The 27337-nt window shown below is 40.0% G+C and overlaps 2 protein-coding genes across 3 annotated transcripts in view; one reads left to right on the top strand and one right to left on the bottom strand.

Moving 5' to 3' along the window:
• The window catches only part of AKNAD1 (AKNA domain containing 1), a 156817-nt gene extending 130081 nt beyond the window's left edge, over positions 1-26736 (bottom strand). Inside the window, 7 exon segments of the mRNA XM_089688694.1 lie at positions 1488-1573; positions 2031-2169; positions 5377-5510; positions 15309-15368; positions 19017-19153; positions 22893-23040; positions 25556-26736. Coding sequence (XP_089544820.1) covers positions 1488-1573; positions 2031-2169; positions 5377-5510; positions 15309-15368; positions 19017-19153; positions 22893-23040; positions 25556-26674 — 1823 coding nt within the window. The 5' untranslated portion in view covers positions 26675-26736.
• Positions 1-27337, top strand: part of GPSM2 (G protein signaling modulator 2) — a 163663-nt gene that overhangs the window by 16545 nt on the left and 119781 nt on the right. The window lies entirely within an intron of this gene.

The raw sequence follows: 27337 nt of genomic DNA, 5'->3' as shown, positions 1-27337 counted from the left end.
TGTGCAATGTATCAAGTGACAGTGACCTACTGACACTGCACTTGCTGGGGGAGAAGGGGGGCTAAGTGTAGGGGCTAAACGCAGGTGTTTGCAGGTGTCGGGGCTGATCCCGCTAACGCTGCATTTTTGGGGACGCTATACTAATGTGAACGCTGGTATAGTGCTGACCTGATCAAAGATATTGACCCGTTCAGACACTATACTAGCAATGGAGGTTTATTGTACTTGAGCGTGCTCCTGGCAATCAAGGGGTTAAATGTGATGACTGGTGTACTGACGGGCAATCTGACGCTATCTGGGAGGGGTGTGAAAACCACGGGAGCGTGAATCACGTTTATATATATATATATATATATATATATATATATATATATATATATATATATGTGATTTTGCGTACCAATGCCGCCCTGTAGCAGTATTTCTGCTGTAGAGTGGTAAGGATGCGGTTACAGAAGAGGTTTGTGTTACGGTGCTGCGTTACTTTAACTGACAATTGCGCGGTCATGCAACGCTGCACCCAAATTAAATTTACATCCTTTTTTTCCCACAAATTGAGCTTTCTTTCGGTGGTATTTGATTGCCTGTGCGTTTTTTATTTTTTGCGCTATAAAAAAAAAGGCTGACAATTTTGAGAAAAAAAAGCAATATTTTGGACTTTTTGCTATAAAACATGTCCAGTAAAAAAATTTAAAAAATCAAATGTTGTCACAAATTTCATCCAAAATGCATTCTGCCACATTTCTCTGCTAAAAAAAAATCCCAATACGTGTAAATTAATTGGTTTACATTAAAGTTATAGCGTTTACAAATGGCGGGAAAGATACTGGGATTTTAAATTTTTTTTATACTAATAATGGCGGCGATCAGCGACATATGGCGGTGATCAGCGACTTATGGCAGGACTGCGGCGGACATTTTGACACTGGGGGGGAACTGACTTGGGGTCACTGACATCCCCAGTGACACCAATACAGTGATCAGTGAAAAAAAGGGTTAACTGTGTGAGGGGAGTGTTTTACTAGGGGGCGGGGGTGTGTGCTGGACGGGGACAGGCTGATCGGGAGAGAGAAACTCTTCTCTCCCTCTTCAGCTTGTCACAAGCTGACAGGCAACTGACAGATAGCAGGGCTGTGTATAAACAATGCAGCCCTGCTCTCTGTCAGTGATCACCGCTAATCGCGGGGAAACGGCCGGTAATGACCGGCCGTGACCCGGCGGCGGAGACCCGCTGCTGACACCCGCGGGACAGGTAGGGCGGGTGCGCGCCTCGCGCGCACCCCCCTACCTGTTTTGCAAAAACACGTTTTAAAACGTGGTTTTGCGCAGCCGTGACGTCCTGCAAATGTACTAATGCAGTGGCTGGGGCTGAAGAAGTTAATTTTATATTGCAAGGTCTGTTACAGATTTACAACAATCTGTATTATTGGTTTCTAAAAAAACACAGTATATTACATTAAACCAGCTAAATACATATTAATATTTACCAGAGGCATGGTAATAAGCTTGTTGGCTCCTCTTCTTGGAAGGGTAAATTTCTGTCACTGATTGTGTTTATAGCATCTTCAGGTCCCTAAAAGGAAATAAAAAAGAGAACAGTTGAAGGTTATTTTTTTGCTTAGCATATTTTGGGTACTGTGTAGTGATACACCATAAACTTTAGGTGTCATTTCAAGCAGTTATTACCAGCTAGGCAGAATGTAATTAAATTAATAACATGATTTTTGTGTCTGTACATTAGAATATATAATATTTCAACATAAACTGTAACACATAATTCACAATTTTTTTCCCTTAGTGAGCCTTGTGAAAACTTAGTATTGCTCAGGTACAGACTTGCATCTTAATTCCAAATTGACAACCACAATGTGGGCTTCTTGCAAAGTCATTACAAACTTATAAATATACTGCATCAGGATTGGTGCTTCATGAAAGGCTCATCTTAAAAAAGTAGGCAATTAGCAATCGCCAGCATTTGTGCTTTAAAATGTATACTGTATTACTAATGGCCTTACCAGTGCTTTAGTTACCTCTGCATGTGATGAGACAGATGCTTGATGTGGTTTGATTGAAGATGGAGATTCAGTAAGGCTCCCTTCATTTTTATTTATTTGTTCTTGGATATCTTCTAATAGCATGCCCAGTCTAAAAATCTGTCCCTCCACTTCTCTGAAAAAAATAGTTGCTTATGTATATACAAAAATGAGGCAAACTGGGGCATGATTCTCTGCAATATATCTACTTTCTGTCTAGTATACCAGGGGTCTCCTAACTTTTCAAAGGGCCAGTATACTGTCCTTCAGATTTTTGGAGGGCAGGATTAGGGCCAGTGAGGATAGAAAATGTCCTGACCCCAGCATCAGCGAGAATAAACATTATTTAGGCAGAATTGCTACTTGTCATTTGGTGATGTACAGTTGTGTTCAAAATAATAGCAGTGTGTTGAAAAAAGTGAATAAAGCTCACAATCCTTCTAATAACTTTTATTTCCATACACACAAATGCATTGGGAACACTACACATTCTATTCCAAATCAAAACAGGAAGAAAAATATATCAAATTTGTGTTGTTCCTCTAAAAAAATTGAAGAAAAGTGAATATTAGACTGTTCAAAAAAATAGCAGTGTTTGTATTCTTCTTTACAAACTCAAACATTCACTATATAAACTGAAAAATGTTTGAAGATTTTGCTTTCCTTTGAATCACTTAATTAATATTTAGTTGTATAAGCACTGTTTCTGAGAACTGCTGTACATCTGTGTTGCATGGAGTCAACCAACTTCTGGCACCTGTGAACAGGTATTCCAGCCCAGGATGATTGGACTACATTCCACAGTTCTTCTCTATTTCTTGGTTTTGCCTCAGAAACTGCATTTTGGATGTCAATCCACAAGTTTTCTATTGGATTAAGATCCGGGGATTGGGCTGGCCACTCCATAACGTCAATCTTGTTGGTCTGGAACCAAGATGTTGCACGTTTACTGGTGTGTTGGAACACCCATTTCAAGGGCATTTCCTCTTCGGCATAAGACAGCATGACCTCTTCAAGTATTCTGATATATTCAAACTGATCCATGATCCCTGGTATGCGATAAATAGGCCCAACACCGTAGTATGAGAAACATCCCCATATCATGATGCTTGCGCAACCATGCTTCACTGTCTTCACAGTGTACTGTGGCTTTAATTCAGTGATTGGGGGTCATCTCACAAACTGTTTCCAGCCACTAGACCCAAAAAGAACAATCTTACTTTCATCAGTCCACAAAATGTTGCGCCATTTCTCTTTAGGCCAGTCAATGTGCTCTTTGGCAAATTGTAACCTCTTCAGCACATGTCTTGGTTTCAACAGTGGGACTTTGCGGGGGCTTCTTGCAGATAGCTTGGCTTCACATACGTGTCTTCTAATTGTAACAGTACTCAGAGGTAACTTTAGACCTTTATTAATCTTCCTGGAGCTGATTGTTGGCTGAGTCCTTGCCATTTTGGCTATTCTTCTATCCATTCGAATGGTAGTTTTTCGCTTTCTTCCACGTCTTTCAGGTTTTGGTTGCCATTTTAAAGCATTTGCGATCATTTCAGCTGAGTAGCCTATCATTTTCTACACTTCTTTATATGTTTTCCCCTATCCAACCAACTTTTTAATCAAGATACGCTGTTCTTCTGAACAATGTCTGGGACGACCCATTTTCCTCAGAATTTCAGAGAGAAATGCACTGTAACCAGCATGTACAACATGTGCTGCCTTCCTTCCTTAAATAACGGCAATAATTGCCACCTGGTTTTCAAAGAATGAATGACCTCACTAATAGAACTCCACACTGCTATTATTTTGAACATGCCCCTTTCTATTAGTGATTCAATTACACAGAATCAGCAGCATGCATGTGATGACTGTTGGGTCTGTTGGATTTCTATTACTCTACTACACCTGCTAGTAAATTATTTGCCATGTAGAAATATCATTTCTACCAAAAACAGTGATTGATCAGGCTGGTGATGTCTGACTGCTATTATTTTGAACACAACTGTAGTACTGGTAACAATGGCTATGTACTTGGGGAACATAGGCAGGGCTATGTTTTAATATCGTACTGCCCTAGGCACACCTGAATCATGAGTCCTTTTCTACAAGCTCCGCCCCTTCTGTACTTATTATAGTAAAAATTGTTTCTAGAAATCTCTTAAAAGCAAATAGGATCTGCTTAAATTTCAAAATATATTTTAACCTATGGGGCAATAAAGAGTGAATATAGAAATGGTATCATGTTTCCTGACATTTAAATAGCCTTCTGACTCCTTGCATCATCCTCATACATCCATCATACAAGTGCCAACTGTCAGAATGCAAAAGCCTACAGTTCTCTTGATATATTTAGACACACATGTCAAGGGGTGATCATACGAGGGAAACAAAATAAGGAAAGAGTTGTAACAATTTGTTCGTTTCGAAACTTGGTACTACTCCATCAAACCTTGCTACTCTAGGTAATGACCCACAAATGATGTTATATATTTAGTTTTTTACTATCTTTGTGTTCATGACTAAAACCAAAATACTGTACACCTTTTTCCAAGGTGTGTGTCACTAACTCCCTGGACACACAGAAGGTAGTTGAATGAAACTGAGTATTATTCAACCTACAAATGGGGTGGCAACCAGGATCAGGGCAGGACCCAAAATACAGAGCTGGATCATGGAAAAGTAGTGCTTTTTGAACTTTTTTTTAACACATTGAGGGAAAAAGTAAATTAACAGTTGGATAGAATGAGTCAGGTCAGGTTGAAGGTGTTAGGTTGAGGTTATGCATTAGTAAAGAAACTTTCTTATTTGCATATTTTTGGCCATGATAAATCTGATTTTAGGTTTGATAAATCTTTCACCTGATAAATGTGTGCCAAAAAATTCAGTGCACAAGTGATGAAATTTGGCTCATACAATTTCTGGTGCCACAAATTTACTACACTTACAAAGATTCCAAAAACAGCCATGCCAATTCTCAGAAGTAAGCTTTATAGTACACACATTATAAAGCTGTCCCCTGCTGCCATAATCTACCACTGTTGTACCCCAAATTTCAAAGCAAATACTGATTTTCTGAAAGGGCCCCTACTCACGTGATGGTGTTTGGGCCTAGCAGTTGGCTACGTTTGCATGAGTTTTGTGAAAGGCATATGGGAATATGTATTGGGGTTTTGACAGGGCTCTAGAAGAAAATCAGAGCAAAAGGGGAATGTGGTAAAGGTCAGAGCAGGTGCCTGCTATACAGCCTGTGTAAGTTTAATTAATTGCGTGTCAATGCAGAGTTGCCCTAATGAAGGTACATAATGTACTGTCAAGCAACATTTATACACAAATTAAGTGTTGCCTGTACCTTTCTATATCAAACTCGCCCACTGTCTGGCATCCCGTTCTGTATGTTTGTAGTTGCAAGCTGCGATGCTTATCCTTTGATGACAAGTAATTCAATTCCAAACTCTCTAAGCAGGATCTCAAATTCTGAAAAACCTACAGATAAAATGGATAAAATAAAAATGGTATCAGTAGCAAACAAAAAAATACATGTTGACCTTCCTTCAAGTGAGCTTGAAACTTCCAGTAGTGTGCTGACAAGACAATGCCTCTGCTGTACTAAAATCTTAAAGTGTTTTATCAGCCCTTGTACACTACAGAACACGTCCCAATTTGCTATGGAGATGAGGAAAGGGTGGTTTTATACTCCTAACAGATTTTCTGTCTTAGGATGTCCACATTGGCCCTGCATAGATGCAGTACAGTACAAAGAGTAAAGCCGGCCATAGACAGTTTGAATTGAGCAGGAATCAGAAAAGATTCGAACCATGTATGGGCAGGCTAAATGTACCCAAGTTGATTGATCAATCAACTTGGGTACAACCAGCCTACCAGATTTTACATGCAATTATTGCTAGAGGCTGTTACTGCTATCGGCTCCCCCCCATCCTCCACTGGGAGAACACAATGGCTCCGCGGGAGGGATTCCCCTGTAAACACTGTCTATTGCAGAAATGAAAATCACTTAGTCAATGGCCAACCTTAGTGTTGCCATTCTAGGACAGGAAATATGTTAACTGTAAAATCATCAGGTGAAAATAAAGTAAAGAGCGTGAAATTGGGTAATGAATGTAGCCACCTCATTAAAGGACTGGTAAGCTGCAAAATTAAGATTATATCTGCACTAAACAGAATCACATACTGAATGAAGGCAGTGTTTATTAAGTAAAGCAAGAAAAGTCACACAATAAAACAAGTGAGCACAGCAGTACAGTAACAAATAGTGAAAAGCAACAGTGAAGCAAGACAAAAGTAATTTTTTTATTGTCACTTGTAAAAAGACACTGGTGGTAAATTGCCAGTTAGATGCTGTCACTGTTCAGGTTTTCTGACTGCCACAAGTGCCAACTGTCAGAATGCAAAAGCCGTCAGTGGAGCTTCTTTCATTCACGCAGTTTAGCATGGATGAAGAAATATAAACATGTATGGCTAGCTTAACTGGACAGCAAGGAACAAACTAATTACAGCCGGACTGAACACACCACAATGTACACAATAATTACAGTGCTGAACAGGGTACTGGGAACAGAAGGTAGAGGAGTTTACAGAAACCTAACATAACGAGAGATTTGGGTACTTACACTCACGGTTTTAAAAAAAAATCTAATGATTTGTTACTAAACACAAAATTGGATTTAAAAGGTAATTTTGAAAAATATTTCTATAGAGTTCAGTTTTACATTTGATTGCAATTTGTACACAATACCTAGAGCAGTTCAATAGCCATTTTAAAAGGCTTCCTTCATCCTTTACAAAGCTAGAACAAAACGTCAGCAAATATACTTTACAGTAAACATGAGTATTTGATCTTTTTAAACACATTATAAATATACCTATATTTTACTGTATAAATGGAAACATTTAAACACACATAACTGCCAATAGAAAAATAGTCTGGAAGAATAAGTTTAGGTTTTTCCACAGACGAAATCTTGGAAACATGCAAGGACACACTGTAGAATTTTCTGTCCACAAATAACAGTACAAACACAACTCAGCGGTCTAAAACAGTATATAATAGTATAGTGTTCTGGGAAAAGAAATTCCATGGATCACTAAGGAATTAGAGATTAAAACAAATTACAAAGGAAAGCAAAGACAAACACAAACATAAAGGATACGTATTACATTTTTAAAGTGGTATTAAACCCCAAAACAAAATTGTATTATATTGCAGCTTCCAATTCATAAATGGGGTGACTAGATTAGTTGTTTTTTCACTGTTAATACTGCCAATAAATATGTTTTTTTATCAACAGACGAGCTGTTATTCAAAATTGGAAGTTAGAAGGTTGAGACAAACCATTTAACACTGACAGAGATGCTTACAATGGTTAGATTTTATGCAATTATGTAAAACTATCCCAAACGAAAAAGAAAGCAATGTTCCTTTAACTCAGTGGTTCTCAACCTTTCTAATGCCGCGACCCCTTAATACAGTTCCTCATGTTGTGGTGACCCCCAACCATAAAATTATTTTCGTTGCTACTTCATAACTGTAATTTTGCAGTGGGAGGACTAGCGCCCCATCACTGATGTCAGTGGGATGAATAGTGTCCCATCGTTGGTATCAGTGGGAGGAATAGTGCCCCATCATTGGTGTCAGTGGGAGGAATAGTGTCCCATCATTGGTGTCAGTGGGAGGAATAGTGCCCCATCATTGGTGTCAGTGGGAGGAATAGTGCCCCATCATTGGTGTCAGTGGGAGGAATAGTGCCCCATCATTGGTGTCAGTGGGAGGAATAGTGCTCCATCATTGGTGTCAGTGGGAGGAATAGTGCTCCATCATTGGCGTCAGTGGGAGGAATAGTGCCCCATCATTGGTGTCAGTGGGAGGAATAGTGCCCCATCATTGGTGTCAGTGGGAGGAATAGTGCTCCATCATTGGCGTCAGTGGGAGGAATAGTGCCCAATCATTGGCGTCAGTGGGAGGAATAGTGCCTCATCATTGGCGTCAGTGGGAGGAATAGTGCCCCATCATTGGCGTCAGTGGGAGGAATAGTGTCCCATCATTGGCGTCAGTGGGAGGAATAGTGTCCCATCATTGGTGTCAGTGGGAGGAATAGTGTCCCATCATTGGTGTCAGTGGGAGGAATAGTGTCCCATCATTGGTGTCAGTGGGGGGAATAGTGCCCCATCATTGGTATCAGTGGGGGGAATAGTGCCCCATCATTGGTATCAGTGGGAGGAATAGTGCCCCATCATTGGTATGAGTGGGAGAAATAGTACCCCATCATTGGTATCAGTGGGAGGAATAGTGCCCCATCATTGGTGTCAGTGGGAGGAATAGTGCCCCATCATTAGTATCAGTGGGAGGAATAGTGCCCCATCATTGGTATGAGTGGGAGGAATAGTGCCCCATCATTGGTATCAGTGGGAGGAATAGTGCCCCATCATTGGTATCAGTGGGAGGAATAGTGCCCCATCATTGGTGTCAGTGGGAGGAATAGTGCCCCATCATTGGTGTCAGTGGGAGCAATAGTGCCCCATCATTGGTGTCAGTGGGAGGAATAGTGCCCCATCATTGGTGTCAGTGGGAGGAATAGTGCCCCATCATTAGTATCAGTGGGAGAAATAGTGCCCCATCATTGGTGTCAGTGGAAGGAATAGTGCCCCATCATTGGTATGAGTGGGAGGAATAGTGCCCCATCATTGGTGTCAGTGGAAGGAATAGTGCCCCATCATTGGTATGAGTGGGAGGAATAGTGCCCCATCATTGGTATGAGTGGGAGGAATAGTGCCCCATCATTGGTATGAGTGGGAGGAATAGTGCCCCATCATTGGTATGAGTGGGAGGAATAGTGCCCCATCATTGGTATGAGTGGGAGGAATAGTGCCCCATCATTGGCGTCAGTGGGGGGAGGAATAGTGCCCCATCGTTGGCGTCAGTGGGGGGAGGTATAGTTTCCCTTTCTACAGTTTGACAATGCTGTGTCCCAAAAGTGTCTCTGTTGCTTCTCCATTTCGAGTGGAGACAACTTAAAGCTAGCCATACACTGTTTTTTTTTTTTCAGAGTAGTGTCTGTACAGCATACTCTGGAGTGTAAACACATGTAACAACATATTGTTTCAACTGGATGAGAAAAAGTTATCTGCAGAGAGGACTACATCCCTATGTTGTTGTGTTGCTCTCTTCCTGTAAATTCAGCATTCTTTCTCAGTGAGTACATTTAACTTGCCATCATTCTTTCTATTTTAATTTTTGTTTTGCGTAGTTGATAATGTGTGCCATATTGTTCACTTATACAGTTGTGTTCAAAATAATAGCAGTGTGTTGACAAAAAGTGAATAAAGCTCAAAATCCTTCTATTAGCTTTTATTTCCATACACACAAATGCATTGGGAACACTACACATTCTTTTCCAAATCAAAACATGAAGAAAAATATATATAATTTGTGTTGTTCCTCTAAAAAAATTGAAGAAAAGTGAATATTAGACTGTTCAAAAAAATAGCAGTGTTTGTATTCTTCTTTACAAACTCAAACATTCACTATATAAACTGAAAAATGTTTGAAGATTTTGCTTTCCTTTGAATCACTTAATTAATATTTAGTTGCATAAGCACTGTTTCTGAGAACTGCTGTACATCTGTGTTGCATGGAGTCAACCAACTTCTGGCACCTGTGAACAGGTATTCCAGCCCAGGATGATTGGACTACATTCCACAGTTCTCTATTTCTTGGTTTTGCCTCAGAAACTGCATTTTGGATGTCACCCCACAAGTTTTCTATTGGATTAAGATCCGGAGATTGGGATGGCCACTCCATAACGTCAATCTTGTTGGTCTGGAACCAAGATGTTGCACGTTTACTGGTGTGTTTGGGGTCGTTGTCTTGTTGGAACACCCATTTCAAGGGCATTTCCTCTTCGGCATAAGACATCATGACCTCTTCAAGTATTCTGATATATTCAAACTGATCCATGATCTCTGGTATGCGATAAATAGGCCCAACACCATAGTATGAGAAACATCCCCATATCATGATGCTTGTGCAACCATGCTTCACTGTCTTCACAGTGTACTGTGGCTTGAATTCAGTGTTTGGGGGTCGTCTGACAAACTGTCTCCGGCCACTAGACCCAAAAAGAACAATCAGTCCACAAAATGTTGCGCCATTTCTCTTTAGGTCAGTCAATGTGCTCTTTGGCAAATTGTAACCTCTTCAGCACATGTCTTTTTTTCAACAGTGGGACTTTGCGGGGGCTTCTTGCAGATAACTTGGCTTCAGATAGGCATCTTCTAATTGTAACAGTACTCACAGGTAACTTTAGACCTTCTTTGATCTTCCTGGAGCTGATTGTTTGCTGAGTCCTTGCCATTTTGGCTATTCTTCTATCCATTTGAATGGTAGTTTTTCACTTTCTTCCATGTCTTTCAGGTTTTGGTTGCCATTTTAAAGCATTTGCGATCATTTTAGCTGAGCAGCCTATCATTTTCTGCACTTCTTTATATGTTTTCCCCTCTCCAATAAACTTTTTAATCAAGGTACGCTGTTCTTCTGAACAATGTCTGGAACGACCCATTTTCTTCAGAATTTCAGAGAGAAATGCACTGTAACCAGCATGTACAACATTTCCTGCCTTCCTTCCTTAAATAAGCGCAATAATTGCCACCTGGTTTTCAAAGAATGAATGACCTCACTAATAGAACTCCACACTGCTATTGTTTTGAACATGCCCCTTTCAATTAATGATTCAATTACACAGAATCAGCAGCATGCATGTAATGACTGTTGGGTCTGTTAGATTTCTATTACTCTATTACACCTGCTAGTAAATTATTTGCCATGTAGAAATATCATTTCTACCAAAAACAGTGATTGATCAGGTTAGTAATGTCTGACTGCTATTATTTTGAACACAACTGTACATAATCAGAAGGGAATATGAAAAGGGTGGCTTAGACTAGGATCTTATGCTGTGCAGTGTGATCCAACTCTGCTTTATATATTAGCTTAGACAGGCATAACATCTTCAAAAGCTTAATCACTGTTGCAGTTGGCATTACTGCAACAATGTGCATTTTTCACCTTACTACTTGCAGCAAGTGCACACCGGGATGAAAAATGAAGCATGGGTGTTCATGTAACTCATTTTTGGGCTCCAGTTTTATGGTAGAAAACCTCAGAAATTGTTAAATAGGGGCAGAAAGCTGCACAACATGTCAGGGTAAAGTATAAAAATGTGGATTGCTGCATACTGGAGTTCTGCTTTAGTAAGCAACAAAATTATCAGGTAACCATCCTATTTAGGAATGTATCTTTGTTCTAGTATACAATGGCCTTTATGACTCCAAACCCAATAATATGCAATATAATAAGAAACAATAATTATACTTAGTCAAAAAGAGAGTGGATTATGTCATAGGGAATGTGTCTAAATACATAACTGCTAACAGGGTTAAAGGAAATCTATGGTCACAACATACACTTTCATTTTATAACATCAGTGTATACCCTCAACTGTGTATCATCTTTATCTATCCACACAATCGCACAATCAGGCTACCAAAACCTTGTAGGTCTTTTTTTTTGGCATCACATTACATTTTATGTGACATTTTATACAAGAGGTTCATTGTACGAACTACCAAAAGCTGCATAATCAAGTAGCAGAAACTATAATGTGTAGCCTCCTTTCTTCTTTTCCATACATGTAAACAGAAGTCAAATAAAACTTACTCACGAAATAGGAGATTCTTTTCTGTTTACTCCTGTAAGATTAAAGTGTATCTAACTCAAAACCAAAATTGTTATATATTGCTTTAAATCTTATGCTGAAACTACATCTAAAGATTAGTAAACTATATTGATACAGTAACACTTTTTTATTGAGTTTAGTTATTTCATTAGGCTGCATTTATAGCCCAACTTTAAATAAAACTTTATAGTAGGGAAATATTGGTGTCTCGGTCAAATTTTAAATAATTCTTCTGTTGAGACCTCCCTCACTTAGGCTAGGTTTACACTAACCTGCACTGTGAAACGTAGTGTTGTGCAGGCTAGCAAAGTGTCAGCTCTGGCAGGAAACTGTGTGATGCATATTGTGCATTGTGCTACCTGTTTTATCTCTGTTTTTCAACTTTATTTGAAGTGTCATAGTGACGTTTTATTCATGTAACTGCACAGCAGAGCAGAGTGCTGCACTGCGCTGCTGTACAGTGATTGCACTGCAACACGCCACACATTGCATCAGCACTGTGCTGTGAATGTGGCACACAGAAGACAATTTTTTTCTGCCCTAGCAGTAACCTGCATTTGTTCAGTGTGGAGAGTTGCAGGTCATCGCACACAGTGTAATTGAGCCCTTATTGTTCCAACATTTGTAACTTGCGCACAAACTGAGAAAAACATGTCTTAAAATTAGAAAAAAATCCTAATCTATTAATACATCTTGGATTTTGACAATAACACTCACCCAATGATCTACTGTAGTAGCGATTTTTATCTCAGGAAAAGATTTCAGTGTGCAAGAATAAAAGTTGCCCGTGTAATCACAATTCAAGAAACATATTATGTGTGTTGCAGTTATGCACTACTTACTGTGACTCCAAACTGAAATTGTGGATGCTACTCAGACTGTAAGCATCCCAATCAATAAAGCCAACCACTGTGAGTGCAGGTTAGAACGGAGCTCGCCCCAGCTCCAGACAACAATGTACAGGGAAGAAAATGTTCATATGAGCCAACATATCTGCAAACCCCAGGTAAGACAGTGTAAGAACCTCAGCCTGGGCTCCAGCCTGGCTACACCCCAACACATTTCACTCTGCCACTGAAGCTTAATCATGGGGCTGGGGATTCCATACACTTTCTTACCTGGGGTTTGCAGTGATGTGTGGCTCATATGAACAATTTACTGTAAATCCTAAGTGTGAAGCTGCCTCAGAAACTGGTAAGGATGACAGGCATGCATCTCCAAAAAAAAAAAAAAACAAAACACAATAGTTCTATACTTCTAGCCTGAAAGGTTACTTTATGCCACTGAATAAAATTAATAAATTACAAATTGTATACTCGACTACATCTTTCTCTTTCATCAATTAAATAAATAATTTGCTGCTGTAAACACAGATCTGGAGTTCTTGATCCTGATTATAAAAGGACAAAGCAGACATCTTAATTTTGAGATCTTTTTTCTCCCTTCAGGTCCTGTACACCAGTGCACTGTAGTAGCGCGTGCTATATGTGTTGGTGTGATGTGCCATTCATATTAAAAATGGCACTCCAATGTACCTTCCCAGTGCACCTGCAATGCAGCAAAGCGCAATGCTCTGCAACACACTGCCTTACATTGCTGAGTGCTGCTGAAAACGCTGCGTGCATGATTCTTTGTACATTCAAAGTAAAGAGCTGCCCTTACTTAACATGATACTTTGCAAAGCAACATGCACATGTCTTAACTTTCAGTCCAAGAGTATTTTATTGTTTTGGAGATGTGGAGGCAATATCTTTGAACTTTTGTAGTCTACCTTAAGGCTGCTTTCACACTGAGGAGTTTTTCAAGCATTTTTGCGTTAAAAAAAGCGCCTGAAAAGCTCAAGAACACCGCTTCCCTGTGTATGTGAATGTACATCTATGTATGTTTTCACACTTCGGCATTGCGCTTAAGGTGCGGTGTAAAAACTCCTGTTTGCAGCATCTTTGGGACATGTTTGGTGAATTGAAAAAAACACCCCACAACGCCTCTTCCCATTAAAATCAATAGAAAACGCCTGAAAAGAGCCTGAGAAACGCCTTAAAAATGCCTCTGAGAAGCGTTTTTGGTGCCGTTTTTAAGTCACGTGTCCTTTAAAAACGCTCAGAAAGCACAGCAAAGGTGCAGTAAAAACGCCTATGTGCTTTTGCTGTGTTTTTGCAGTGAATCAATGTGAATGTAGCCTAAGGCTCTATTCACACTAGGTTTTTTCAAATCACGGGCGGAATCACCGCGATTCTGCCTGCGATTTGAAAACTTGCTATAAATGTTTATTTGGAGCAACATACAGAGCTTTAATTTGGTAGTTTTTTTAATATAATTTTTTGCATATTTTGAACTTTCACATATATCTACACAAAATACAATTGACATATTCTTTCGACCAAGTAGATATCACATCAAGTGAGATTTGATGGTAAGTTTCAAGGTGAAATTTTGCATTTGAAGTTATAGAAGATTTTTTCCCCCCATAGATTTTACAGTGTGATGCATGCAGGATTTTTTTTCTGCTAAGTTGCTTATCTTCTTATCATCTTATCATGAAGCTACCATTAGGATAAAATTTGTACAGGTTTGCAATCACTACATTTCCAAATGATAGCTCACATAACTATCTGAATGTGTTGAGGTGTTCCAGCATGAGGAAAGTACTGTCGATAACCGGCAAATGTCCCAGAGGACATCCGCATTGATAATCTGGGCACAGTGGCTGAATTGACCAACTTTGGGGCTTAGTGCTAGACAGCTGATAGCTCCAGCACTGATTGCCACTGGGACTGATGGAAGATGCTGAGACTGGGTGAGGTTTTAAATTGGTTCTGGGGCAAATAACCAACCACATTGTATACACCGATAATATGCAGGAGGTGCAAAAGGTGAAAGCTATTGAGTACTAAGGTGTCCGTTTATGACACACAGAATAGCTGAGATTCAGAGGATCACAGCTATTCTCTGGTCATTCACAGTTTATGACACCCAGGAGAATATGTTCAGGTCTTCTCTGGAGATCTGTGTTCTCCCTCCAGATTCTCCAGCCCAGAGCTGGAGAATCGGAGGGACCGAAAACTAAGCAGAGATAATTTATCTCTGCTTAGTAAACTGATCTTTTACTGTAATTTCACCAGATTATAGTAAAATCAGCCGTTTTCCAGCGTTTGTAGAACGTTCTCCCTTCGTTTGGAGAACTGATCTACATATGCTTCATAAACGGCATTCACAGGAGAACTGTGTTCTCCGAGAATGCCGGAGAACTGAGCAGTGATCTTTTACTGCTGGTTCATAAACAGACACCTAAATTCACAGAGAACAATGAGAAATCCAAGTGGGCAATGACTGCATGATCAGGTGACTGCAGTGATAACAAATGTTCCTTATTACTATGGCGAAAGATGTGGGAGGGAGACATTCAGTAATCATTGTTCACTTTATAAATGCACCCAGAGCCAGCTAAATGTAAGTCATGCATCTTACTTGGAAAATCAAAAGATTACAATAGCACAGCAAACCAAATGAACAAAAACAGTCTATGAGTTACCAGTAATTCTTCCTTCGTAGATAATGACTTCACAAAAATACAATCAGAAAAACTTTCAACCTGGAGAGAAATGAGGACTTAAGTTTTTAAACACTAACATTAATTGCAAATACGTGAAAAAAGCAAACACATTTATTTTAGAATATTAGGTGCTTTTTATCATGAAACATGTTGTAATCAAATAACGTGCTTATGAATTTTTATGGTGCTTTGTAAAGGCATCCAGCACCTAGTCAAACAACTTTGCATGCATGCACAAAACACATGCCATACCTACTAATAATAGAACTGCCTGAGAAGATGATTAAGTGGGACATGCAGGTGTGGCCATTGAACAGCCCAACCTATAAACATATATTAGGATAATACTTTAAAGACTGGAATAACTTTCTCAATTTCAACTCCTGAAAGTATTTTTTTATATATGTTAACACATGCATGCATATTTCTGCATGTTTTGATGCAGGGCACATACTATAGCCAGGTCTTTAAAGAGACCCTGTTCCCATAATTGGGCACTTCTGATCTTTCCTGCTGAAAGGGATAACTATCTGGCTATCATTTTACTGCTTTGGCATGTTTTAAGATACTGGATTGGAAAAAGTATGCAGATCAGTTAAGCAGGTTTACTGCCTTATGTTTGTTCCAGTTAAGTAACATAAAAATTCTAAGTCAAAGACAGACTGAAAAAATGTCAACAATGGCATACTATATAAGAACGTGTGTCAAAAGGAGAGGGGGAAATCTGAGAAAGAATGTCTCTGATGTTGAGTAAGGTGGTTAGGGGGTTATGTGTCAGCAGGGAAGTGACGGGGTGGGAGAGGGATAGATGTCAGCAGGGGTATGGTGGCTGGGGAGTGATGAATGTTGGCATTCCCCTGTACACTATCTGCTGGTCCTGTTCTCTCTTGCAGTACATTATCCACAATGCCATGAGGCAGCACTGCCCCATCTTTCCCTGGAAATACTTTTTTTTATGCCAGAAGCAGCTGCTACCCCAGTTGTGGACCACAATCAGATGATCTCCTGGCAGACCTTGTGGCTATGATATTCAGCACTCTTACTGTCCTGGATTTGGATTACAGTATCTTCAGCTGCCCTCCTTTTTCTTACCCACCGCAGCCCCCCCACCTGGGCTGCACAAGTGGCACAACAGGGTCCAAGAAGGTGTGCTGACTCTTTGGGCTACTCACCGTCCCCAAGCCTTCCTACCACTAAGCTGATTTTCCTGCTACTGAAGCCCATATAAATACCCCAGGAGCTTGCTAGGCCTGGGCTTAGGGATAGAATAGAGGGAACAGCCCATGATCTGTCTGGCTCTCCCTGAAAACTGCACCTGAAAGAGAGGGCAAAGTTTCTGCACTAAGAGCAGGAGTTGGCAGCCTTGGTGGCAGAAGGGAAAATAGTAGCAGAGAGGTTAGAGGAGAGCAGAAACTGGAAACAGCGTGTTTCTAGTTACTGACTTGACTTTGCTTCCAGTGGCGAGCAGTATTCTTCCAAATTTATTTTAAAACATAGTTACATAGTTAGTCTGGCTGAAAACAGACAAAAGTCCATCCAGTTCAACAAAAAAAATGGTTATAATCCTATACCCACAGTTGATCCAGAGGAAGGCACAAAAACCAGCAAAGCATGATCCAATTTGCTCCTGCAGGGGAAAAATTCCTTCCTGATCCCCTGAGAGGCAGACAGATATTCCCTGGATCACCTTTACCTATAAATGTTAGTATCCAGTTATATTCTGTGTATCTAGGAAAGAATCCAGGCCTTTTTTAAAGCAATCCACTGAACTGGCCAGAACCAACTCCTGAAGGAGTCTATTCCACATTTTCACAGCTCTCACTGTGAAGAAACCTTTCCATATTTGGAGATTAAATCTCTTTTCCTCCAGATGTAAAGAGTGCCCCCTTGTCCTCTGTGATGACCTCAGGGTGAATAGCTCTACACTGAGTTCACTATATGAACCACTAATGTATTTATACATGTTGATCATATCCCCTCTTAATCTCCTCTTCTCAAGAGAGTATAAATTCAGTTCCTCTAATCTTTCCTCATATCTGATCTCCTCCATGCCTCTTATCAGTTTGGTTGCCCTTCTCTGTACTTTCTCCAGTTTCCCAATGTTCTTTTTGTGAATTTGTGCCCAAAACTGAACTGCATATTCCAGATGAGGTCTTACTAATGATTTGTACAGGGGTAATATGATATCTCTCTCTGGAGTCTATACCTCTTTTAATACAAGAGAGGATTTTGCTCGCTTTAGAAGCTGCAGCTTAGCATTGCATGCTACTATTAAGCTTGTGATCTTCCAGAACTCCCAGATCCTTCTCCACCACTGATTCCCCCAGTCGTACTCCCCCTAGTATGTATGATGCATGCATATTCTGAGCCCCCAAGTGCACAACCTTACATTTATCAACATTAAACCTCATTTGCCACATAGTTGCATAATTAAATAGTGCATTGAGGTCAGCTTGGAAGTTGAAGACATCCTGTAAGGATGTTATTCCACTGCACAGCTTGGTGTCATCTGCAAAGACTGAAACAGTATTTTTATTCCCAGACCCTATATTATTTATAAATGTATTAAAGAGTAAGGGTCTCAACACTGAACCTTGGGGTACACCACTAAAAACCCTAGACCATTCAGAGTATGAATCATTAACCACTACTCTCTGAATACAATTAGCCAGTTTTCTATTCATTTACACACTGATTTGTTCAAGCCTGCAGACTTTACCTTACTAGACATGTGTGGGAACTGTGTCAAATGCTTTTGCAAAATCCAAGTATACCACGTCCACAGCCACCCCTCTGTCCAAGGTTTTGCTCACCTCCTCATAAAAAGAAATCAGATTTGTTTGACAACTTCTGTCTTTCATGAATCCATGCTGTCTGTTGCTTAAAACATTTTTTTTCAGCAAGAACTCATCTATGTGGTCTTTTATTAAACTCTCCAGTATCTTCCCAACTATAGATGTTACACTAACAGGTCTATAATTACTTGGTAAAGATTTTGGTCACTTTTTAAATATTGGCACCACATTGGCTTTATGCCAATCCAGTAGTAATATGCCAGTCATTAAAGAGTCCCTAAAAATTAGAAACAATGGCTTTGAAATGACAGAGGTCAATTCTTTAAGGACCCGTGGGTGTATGCCATCTGGTCCAGGTGCTTTATTCTGTCTAAATATTTCTGGATCATATCAGTTGTGAGCCAATGTGGATCATCTGGAGCTGTGTCAATACCATGCCCATTATGGTAGAAAATAGGGCTAGAAAATAAAAAATACTCTGCCCAAAAGCAGGCCCCACAAGGTTCTATTACCTTTATAAACATACAATTTTAATCTTCAGAGGTATCTGACATCCAATAAGAGCATTATTACTTCTTACTTAGGTACTATTTTTGAATAGTTAGATGATTGATGGGTGGGGCTGGGCTGGATTTCCAAGATCACAGAACTCTAGCACACAGAGGCAGATTGGCATAGAGCAATGGTTTCCAGGCAATGGCAGGCAACGTTTGGTGCCTGCTGTCAAGCAGAGCTTTGCATTTTAAAATGTTATAAAGCTTGTGTGTTTTCTTTAAACATAGCAAAAATTACTTATATAGTTCAGGTCTACCTGTAACACAAATAGTGTAAATGACCTAAACACAGTCCTGGAACTACATGGAACTGAAATAGAAAAAAACATTTGCATTACCTTATTTTTCAGCTGCTGGACTTGCTCTGTTAGCATTCTGGACATCTTCGCTCCTTCTGTTAGAAGCTGAACATCTTCAGTGTTTTGTGACTGTCTATCAACCGTGGCTGCTTGTTTAAATATCTTTAGACCATCTTCTGCAAATGATAAATACATAAAACTGAATTGTTTGACTTATGTCAATGTTCTTCTCTAACAAATATATTGGAAACACAAGAGACAACATTATATTCTGCAGAGGCAGACAAGTTAAACCAACATAGATGCTTATTATTATATTCACAACCACTATGAATACATACAAATGTGTTATGTTTATGTAACCTAAATGAGCCAAATTAACGTTTATTTTTTTTTCTTTGAACTGGTTAGACTTTAGAGTAGTCTGGGACTGCTTCATCCAACTTTTCTTGCTTGTATATTATAATATTTACAATTGCCAGGAAACTAAGCAATCTACCACCTATGAGTTTGACAGATCATCAAAATTTTGTCAAATGTAAAATCAAAATTGGGCAATAAATTGACAGTTTAAATACAGCTCTCTGAAGAATGAATGGAAAATAGAAAAGAGCTATGGCATGTTAATTAAAAATTATTGGATTTAAAACCCAAGAAATCATACATGTTCTCGGAACATCTGAGAAACCTGTTTAATATGCAGCACTACCCTTGTAAAGGCCGCTGGATTTGTTTGGGTCCCCCTATGCTCTGCACAGCCAGGTGACACGCATCTTGCACACTCGTACCTTCAGAGTCAGTAAACAGTTTATTAACTTAGATTTTTTTGAAGGAGTAAACTTTAATAGGGTAAAGGGGTTATGGGATGCCAAATTTGATTGAAGAAATAGCAGAATGAGGATGTTTCCAGCTCTATCACACTTAGTAAAAAAACTTGACTGCATCCAAGCTGGAACCATTACAGTCCTTAAAAACATAATTCCCTTCTAGGAGCTTGGTGCCCACTGAGTGGATTTCTAGTAATGTGACAATATGAATTATCTCTTGGTCTCCTTGGTGCACAGAATACCAGCCTACCTAGCTACAGTATCTGATCCCAGGGCAAAGGAATAGGGGAAGCTATGAACTGTCCACTGAAGACTCGCTAGAACTTACATCTAGCAGACCTTTCCCTTCTAGGCCCCAGGGGTGTAGAGGTACTCACACTGTTCTTGTCCTGCAGCTGTGCATAGAACTGCTTTCAGGCCTTCTAGCTGGGCTGGTTCCTCTTCAAACTTTGCAAGCTGTCTTTCCCTGGAGGACGGCAGGGCAGTGGAGCTCCCTCTTTCAGCTTCTCCTCAGCTTCCAGCCTCCCACCTGGAAGCAGAATCCTCCTCCTCTGGGGCTCCCTCCTAGGCTACACAGCAACACCTTTACGCAAACAATCTTCCACCCAACTCTCCTGCTAGTATGGCTCTCCAATTTTATAGGCTAGTCTACCACACTATCAGGACCTCTTAGCCTAGGATTGGTCAGACTGCCATGAATATGCACATTGAGGTCTCCCCCTTTCCACCTACTGGCTTCTGGAAGCTTCCATGGAACTCCAGAACCAGATGGAGTCCCAATCTGCTGAGTCATCCAGCCTGACCTCACACTGAACCCACCAGTAATTCAGGCTCACTCACTACCATGAACCAAAAATAAATTTACCTTACACTAGCACTACCTAGTGGCCTAGTGGGCACTACAAATACATCTTGGATTCTATACAAGTAGCAGGTCATGACAAGTCAACTTTCAGCTAAACTTTCACTAACCTCCTCCTGGCTAAACTACACCAACACCCCATCCCTGTACACGCCCCCCTTTAAACACACACACACTTCATCTGCTTAAGAGGGCCATACATAGATTGAAATTCGACTGGCTCAAAAGGGACCGGCTAAAGTTTGATCCAAGTATAGGCACTGCGGTTGTAGAGAAGTTGATCTAATGATCGACTTCTCTTTGAACAGCCTGTTAGAAAATTTCTGCATAATCAGCACTGCAGGCTATAGCCTGCAGCACTGATTAGTGTATTTTGATGGCGGGGAAGTCTCCCCAATGTCAGAATACAATATTACAGCAGAAGGATTCCGTCATCCATCTCGAATGTGTGGATGTTGTAATTGGATCATTTTTGTTCAATCCACTGGTTGAAAAAAAAAAAAACTAAAGTATAGATAGGTTTACTCACTTCCATAGTACTGCTGCACATTTCTGCAAAGTTTAACAGCTTAACAGACACAATGCCTCTTCATCGATTTCCCTATTGACTTGAATGATGCCATTTATCCAGAGAAGAGATCTTGTGGAGTGAAGCAACACTTGAAAATGTGTGTGTCCTGCATTTTGCTAACATCTGACAATGGCAAATCATAACTTGGTGCCTCTGATGAATGTTGGGCACTCTTTTCCTTGATGTTCACTTTGGAGCCATTTGTTAAGAGAAGAACAAGCAAGATTTTTGCGGCATTGTCAAATGGGGAGCTTTGTTCTAAAACTTTGCAAAGGACAGTAGGTAATATCTGACTGGTCCTAGCTCTCATAGTCTGTTTTCTAGTATCTATTTAGATAGTGAGGATATACACTATACTGCCAAAAGTATTGGGACACCTGCCTTTACACTCACATAAACTGTAATGGCATCACAGGCTTAGTCCATAGGGTTCAATATTGAGTTGGCCCGCCCTTTCCAGTTATAACAGCTTCAACTCTTCTGGGAAGGCTGTCCACAAGGTTTAGAAGTGTATCTATGGGAATATTTCACCATTCTTCCAGAAGCGCATTTGTGATGTCAGGCACTGATGTCAGGCAAGAAGACCTGTCTTGAAGTCTCCACTCTAATTCATCCCAAAGATGTTCTATCGGGTTGAGGTCAGGACTCTGTGCAGGCCAGTCAAGTTCCTCCACCCCAAACTCGCTCATCCATGTCATTATGGACCTTGCTTTGTGCACTGTAGCGCAGTCATGTTGGAACAGGAAGGGGCCATCCCCAAACTGTTCCCACAAAGTTGGGAGCATAAAATTGTCCAAAATGTCTTGGTACCTGACGCCTTAAGAAGAACTAAGGGGCCAAGCCCAACCCCTGAAAAACAACCCCACACCATAATCCCCCTCCACTAAAATTTACACTTGACACAATGCAGTCAGGCAAGTACCTTTCTCATGGCAACCACCAAATGCACGTACAAGGGATTGCAAGACATTGATTGCCATGATTCGTCACTCCAGAGAACATGACTCTGCTGCTCTAGAGTCCATTGGTGGCATGCTTTACACCACTGCATCTGATGCTTTGCATTGCACCCGGTGATGTAAGGCTTGTAGCTGCTTGGCCATGGAAACCCATTCAATGAAGCATGTTGTGCTAATTTGAAGGCCACACAAAGTTTGGAAGTCTTTAGCTATTGAGTCTGCAAACAGTTGGCGACTTCAGAATGTGCTGACCCCACCTTGTCATTTTACGTGACCTATCACTTTGTGACTGAGTTGCTGTTGTTCCCAGTTGCTTCTACTTTGCTATAATACCACTTACAGTTGACCGTGGAATATTTAGTAGCAAGGAAATTTCACGGATGGACTTATTGCACAGGTGGCAACCTATCACGGTGCCACTTTTGAATTCACTGAGCTCCTGAAAGCAACCCATTCCCCATTCTTTCACAAATCTTTGTAGAAGCTGTCGGCATGATAGGTGCTTGATTTTATACACCTGTGGCCATGGAGGTGATTAGAACACCTGAATTTAATGATTTGGAGGGGTGTCCCAATACTTTTGGCAATATAGTGTATGTGGGAAAAATCACAATTACTTAAAAAAATATATTAGATTTCCAAGCTGGCATAGCTTGATATTATTTTACCAATAATTAAGAAGAATCATTAATATACCTCCTTGTATTCCAGTAAGTCTGTCAGTAAGTGAGTCTTCGGTATGTTTATCTGCATTTGTAGGATGGTGGTCAAAATCGGGAGTTGATGACACTACACAGTTGATTTGGTCTTTGGAATCAGTAGCATTTTGTGAAATCTCTGAAACCTTGTGGAAAATTTAAAAAGAGTAAGAATATATCAAAACAAAAAGCAAACAATATATCATCCTTCAGGTGGCTGCTCATACCTTTGCCGTGCTTCTCAGTCATGCTGATCCACCACCAATCTAAAATTCTGTAGATGCCTTGGGGGAAGGGAGGGCTTGATAGAACCCCCCCCCCCCCCCCCCATCCTGCTACACCCTAATAGCACTGGCCTGGAGATTTTCTGTTTAGGCATTTAGTACTGCCTTGTGAAAAACAAAGGAGAGTGGTCAAGTGTCCTACATGCCAGGAGTACAAAGATTTTAATAGGCTCACAAAGGGTTGTGGTGAAAGGGAAATGCTGCAAAGATTACAGCTGGCAATTCATGGTGCACCGCTCTTTATATTACACTTTTACTCCTGATGGGATGGGGTTTACCTTAAAAGGGGATGGTCTCACAAAATCATCTTACTCTGCTCACCACTCCCAGAAGTGACTCAGCAACCTTCCAGCCTTGTAATCTTTGATGTAAATATAGAGTAGGTGCTCTGGAAAGGGGAGCAGAGTTAGTTGAGCTGGTAAGAGAGACTTAAAAGCTTCAGTGCTTGTTCAACATGGGACTGTACAACCCCACAAACAACCACCCTAATTCCAACCACATTCTAACCATCTGACCAACCATGATAGTAAATAAAACCAGGAAATTGAAGTGTGGAAAATTATGGCTGCGACCCCTTTATTTGGGTTTTAAATCAGAATATGAAATAATCTCAAACCTAGTTTATGTTACAATTTTACTCCTGATGGAAGGAGCTTTTCCTTTAAAGGGGATGCTCTCAGAAATTCATCATACTCTGCTCACCCCTCCCAGAAGTGACTCATGAGTCTTCCATCCTTGTATTCTGTGGTGTAAATATAGGGCAGTTGCTCAGGAAAGGGGAGCAGGGTTAGCTGAGCTGGTAATAAAGAGACTTAAATTGTTCCATAGTCTATGCAGGTACAGAAATCAGAGTGGGTTTGCTTTAAAGCTCTTTTGCTGCTTTTTAAGAATATGCAAAACTTGAATGTTTATAGACTAGCTTCAGGTTCACTGTACTTTTCCTATTCAAGGGTGTTATTAATCTCCCCTGTGCTGTTTGGCTATCCTATTAGTGAATGGGGTGTTTGATGGGGGGCAGCTTGGGAGGCATGTCTGTGGGTTGGCCAGGGAGAGATATGTGTCAGTGGGAACATGAGGTGCTCAGGAAGGGATGTTTGCCAGCAGGGGTGAGAGGCGGGTGGAGGGAGGATGTGTGTCGGGTGGGGGGGGGGGGGGGGGGGACTTGTGGACTTCTGAGTAGGAAAGGTGGCTAAGGAAGGGATGTGTGGAAGCAAGAACATGAGGAGGCAGGAGAGGTATTGATGTTGGCATGGGGCAAGACAGCTGGGAGTGATGGATGTGAGCATTCCCCTGAGCGCTGTCTGTAAGTCCTATTCTCTTTTACAGTAGTTTCCACCGTGCTATGAGGCAGCACTCCTGCCCAGAAAGGATTTTCTGAGTTTCCCCAAAGAAGTTGTTAGGACAGATGGGAGCCTCAATCAGATAAGCTGCTGGCAAAAATTGTGGCTGTGGCACCTGAGGTTTGTATTGCCATGGTTTTGGCATACTACATATATCTTCAGGAAGCTGCTGTCCCTCCTCAATTATATTAACTGTCTAGACTGCCCAGTGGCAGAACAGGATCCAAGAAGCTGTGCTGGCTATTCAGCTACCCACTATCCCAAACAGTATCGCTGCTTTATGACAGTTACGGTTGTTATAACATTACTTGTAATGTTATTCTTAATATGGCTTGTATTATTGATGTTACCGCTATAGATTATTATAATCACATACTTTGCAACTTCCTTTAACAAATCTGCTTATGTATCCACATAACCAAACTGGCATTTCTAATTTAGACATATGGAAGTCACCCTCCTTTCTTACTTGTACGACCTGTACGACATGATTCTCCTTTTATATCTTAAAACGTTATTTTGCCTTTATCTGGATCATTATTGTATTCAACATCTTCATATACCACTGTTACTCTGTAATTTTGATGTAAAACCTAACACAATTCTTGGAAAAGAAACTGTGGAGATTTCCAGAAAACAATCTACAGCTGCTCAGAATACCTAACAGGCCATGCATGTATACTGTATGAGGTTGGAGTGTTTTAGTAAATATGTTCAATCTACCAATTAACCTCTGCAGGCAATTAACCAAGATGTCAAATAATGATTATGATAATTGTTCTGAAGCACCCTTGGAGACAACTAAAGTCAAAGGTGAAAAATAAAATACAAAAAAAAGTCACAAGCAACACAGGCATTATTGAATACATAAGCTAAATTGTTGCTGTGGGCAACAAAGCAGTACTCTCTGCAGATGTTTTGATACTTACTATTTCTATTAATCCCTTCATACCAAATGTTAATCAGCTGCAGCAGGTTAAACCAGAACATATGATAAATAATATTTTATTGAGTAATATAATATTTCCTATATTTACCTGTACAAGTAGCTGGTCAGAACACATGGAATTAGCCTTCATTAACCCATATTCTGTATATGGTTGCATTGAATCCAGTATATCTTGAATAACAAAAGATTGATCTGAAAAATTGTAAGATGACATAGCTTTCTTTATTGAAGAAACCGGCTTAACATTACCAGTATCACTTTTAGGTATTTTTACTTTTGGTGGTACTTTAGAGAAATCAGGGAGCTTGTAGTGAACCTGTCCTTGACCATACTTTATTTCACTAGATGAAAGTCTTCTTTCTTGGTCTTGCTTAGGATGTTGGACTTCCTTGTCCATATTTTTGGTTGTTAATTCATTCTGTTCTTTGCCTCCCTGATCAAATTCAGGTACATCCTCTTTAAGTGATCTTTGATCAGTATCAGAATTCACTTCACTAGTAAAAATGTCTTCTTGGTCAGCAGTGTTTTCATTTTGCCATATTTCCAAACTTTCCTCTCCAAAATCATTAACTTCATCATTATGGAGACCATGCTGGCTATGCTTAGTACAACTTTTTCTGCTTATAACAGTTTCATCGCTGCTCTCGGCAATTGATATTTCTGGCATTGTCTCATGGTCAATGAACTCAAATGGATTTAGCAGACTGTCCTCATTAAAATGGCGTAGGAGAACATCTGGAATTATTGTAGAAATGGAGGGTAAATTATCCCTGTTGTGTTCAATGTCTTCTTTGGTTTCACTTGGTTTGGTTAAAGTCTCGGACAAACTAAACTCATTGTTACTGTCCAAAGAATAAATAGTTTCCTCACTTGTAGAAGCAGATGCTATGCTAATGTTTACAGGTAGGCTTTCTTCCAGGCATTCTTGTTGACAATCAGAAGGGACAACAGAATTTGTCTGTAGATCACAACTTAAGCTTGGAACTAGATAACATTCAAGAATCCCATCATAAGGCAGATCTTCTTGTTCATCATCAGTGGCAGCATCATCATCTGCTGAGTGGCACCATGACAGCTTAAAATGATTTAATGGCTGCGGGAAGTTATGATGATCTTTGCTACTTGCAGCAATATCCATGTGAACTGTGTAAAGACCATACATAAAATCTGAGTTGAACCCTAAAAAAAATACTTCTGAAAAACTCATATATACAAAATTATATACATTTTCCTATAATAGATTCATAAACAAATGTACACATGCAAAAAGATCATATTTGAGGAAATAATATACCTCCTGCTTAAAATTATCCATTCCCCTAAAACTGATATTTAATTTGTAATTATAATTGTAATGAGAAAAGACTTAGCCCACCACCAAGACTTTTGTTATTTTTATCATTAAAAAAAGTCTCCTATGTTTCACCTCTCTATTTGTCTTATGACCATTGTCACTCGGACAGAAAGTAATAGAAAATTCAACAATATTACAGTTGTCACCACAACAGTAAATGAAGAAGAGATTTTTCAATGGGAATACCTGTTTCAGCAACAAATGTATAAAATGGAAATTTTCTCCCCTTTGGGGAGATTTCTTCTCACTTACTGTTGCTCTATGGGATGGGATGTGAAGGGAAATTTCCCCATTGAGGAAAAAGACAACAAAGCAAAAAAATTAAATGGGTATTTAGTCTTTGCTCGCTGGATCCAAAACAAGAAAAAAGCAGTTTTGAATACACTTTGTGGTTTGGAAACTGTTATATGAAGACTGTAATTTGTCAGCCATATTTTGACTATTTTTTGGCTGTACTTTTTCCAAGTGGATTTGAATTTTGGATTCAAAGTCAGCTATAAATTGTGTATTGAAGTT

This window comes from Staurois parvus, unplaced genomic scaffold (assembly GCF_062004578.1).
Source record: "Staurois parvus isolate SC_StPar_1 unplaced genomic scaffold, SC_StPar_1.0 ptg000450l, whole genome shotgun sequence".
Taxonomy (NCBI): Eukaryota; Metazoa; Chordata; class Amphibia; order Anura; family Ranidae; genus Staurois; species Staurois parvus.
Note: the sequence above shows the minus strand (reverse complement) of the source record. Positions and strands in the feature narration are given on the sequence as shown.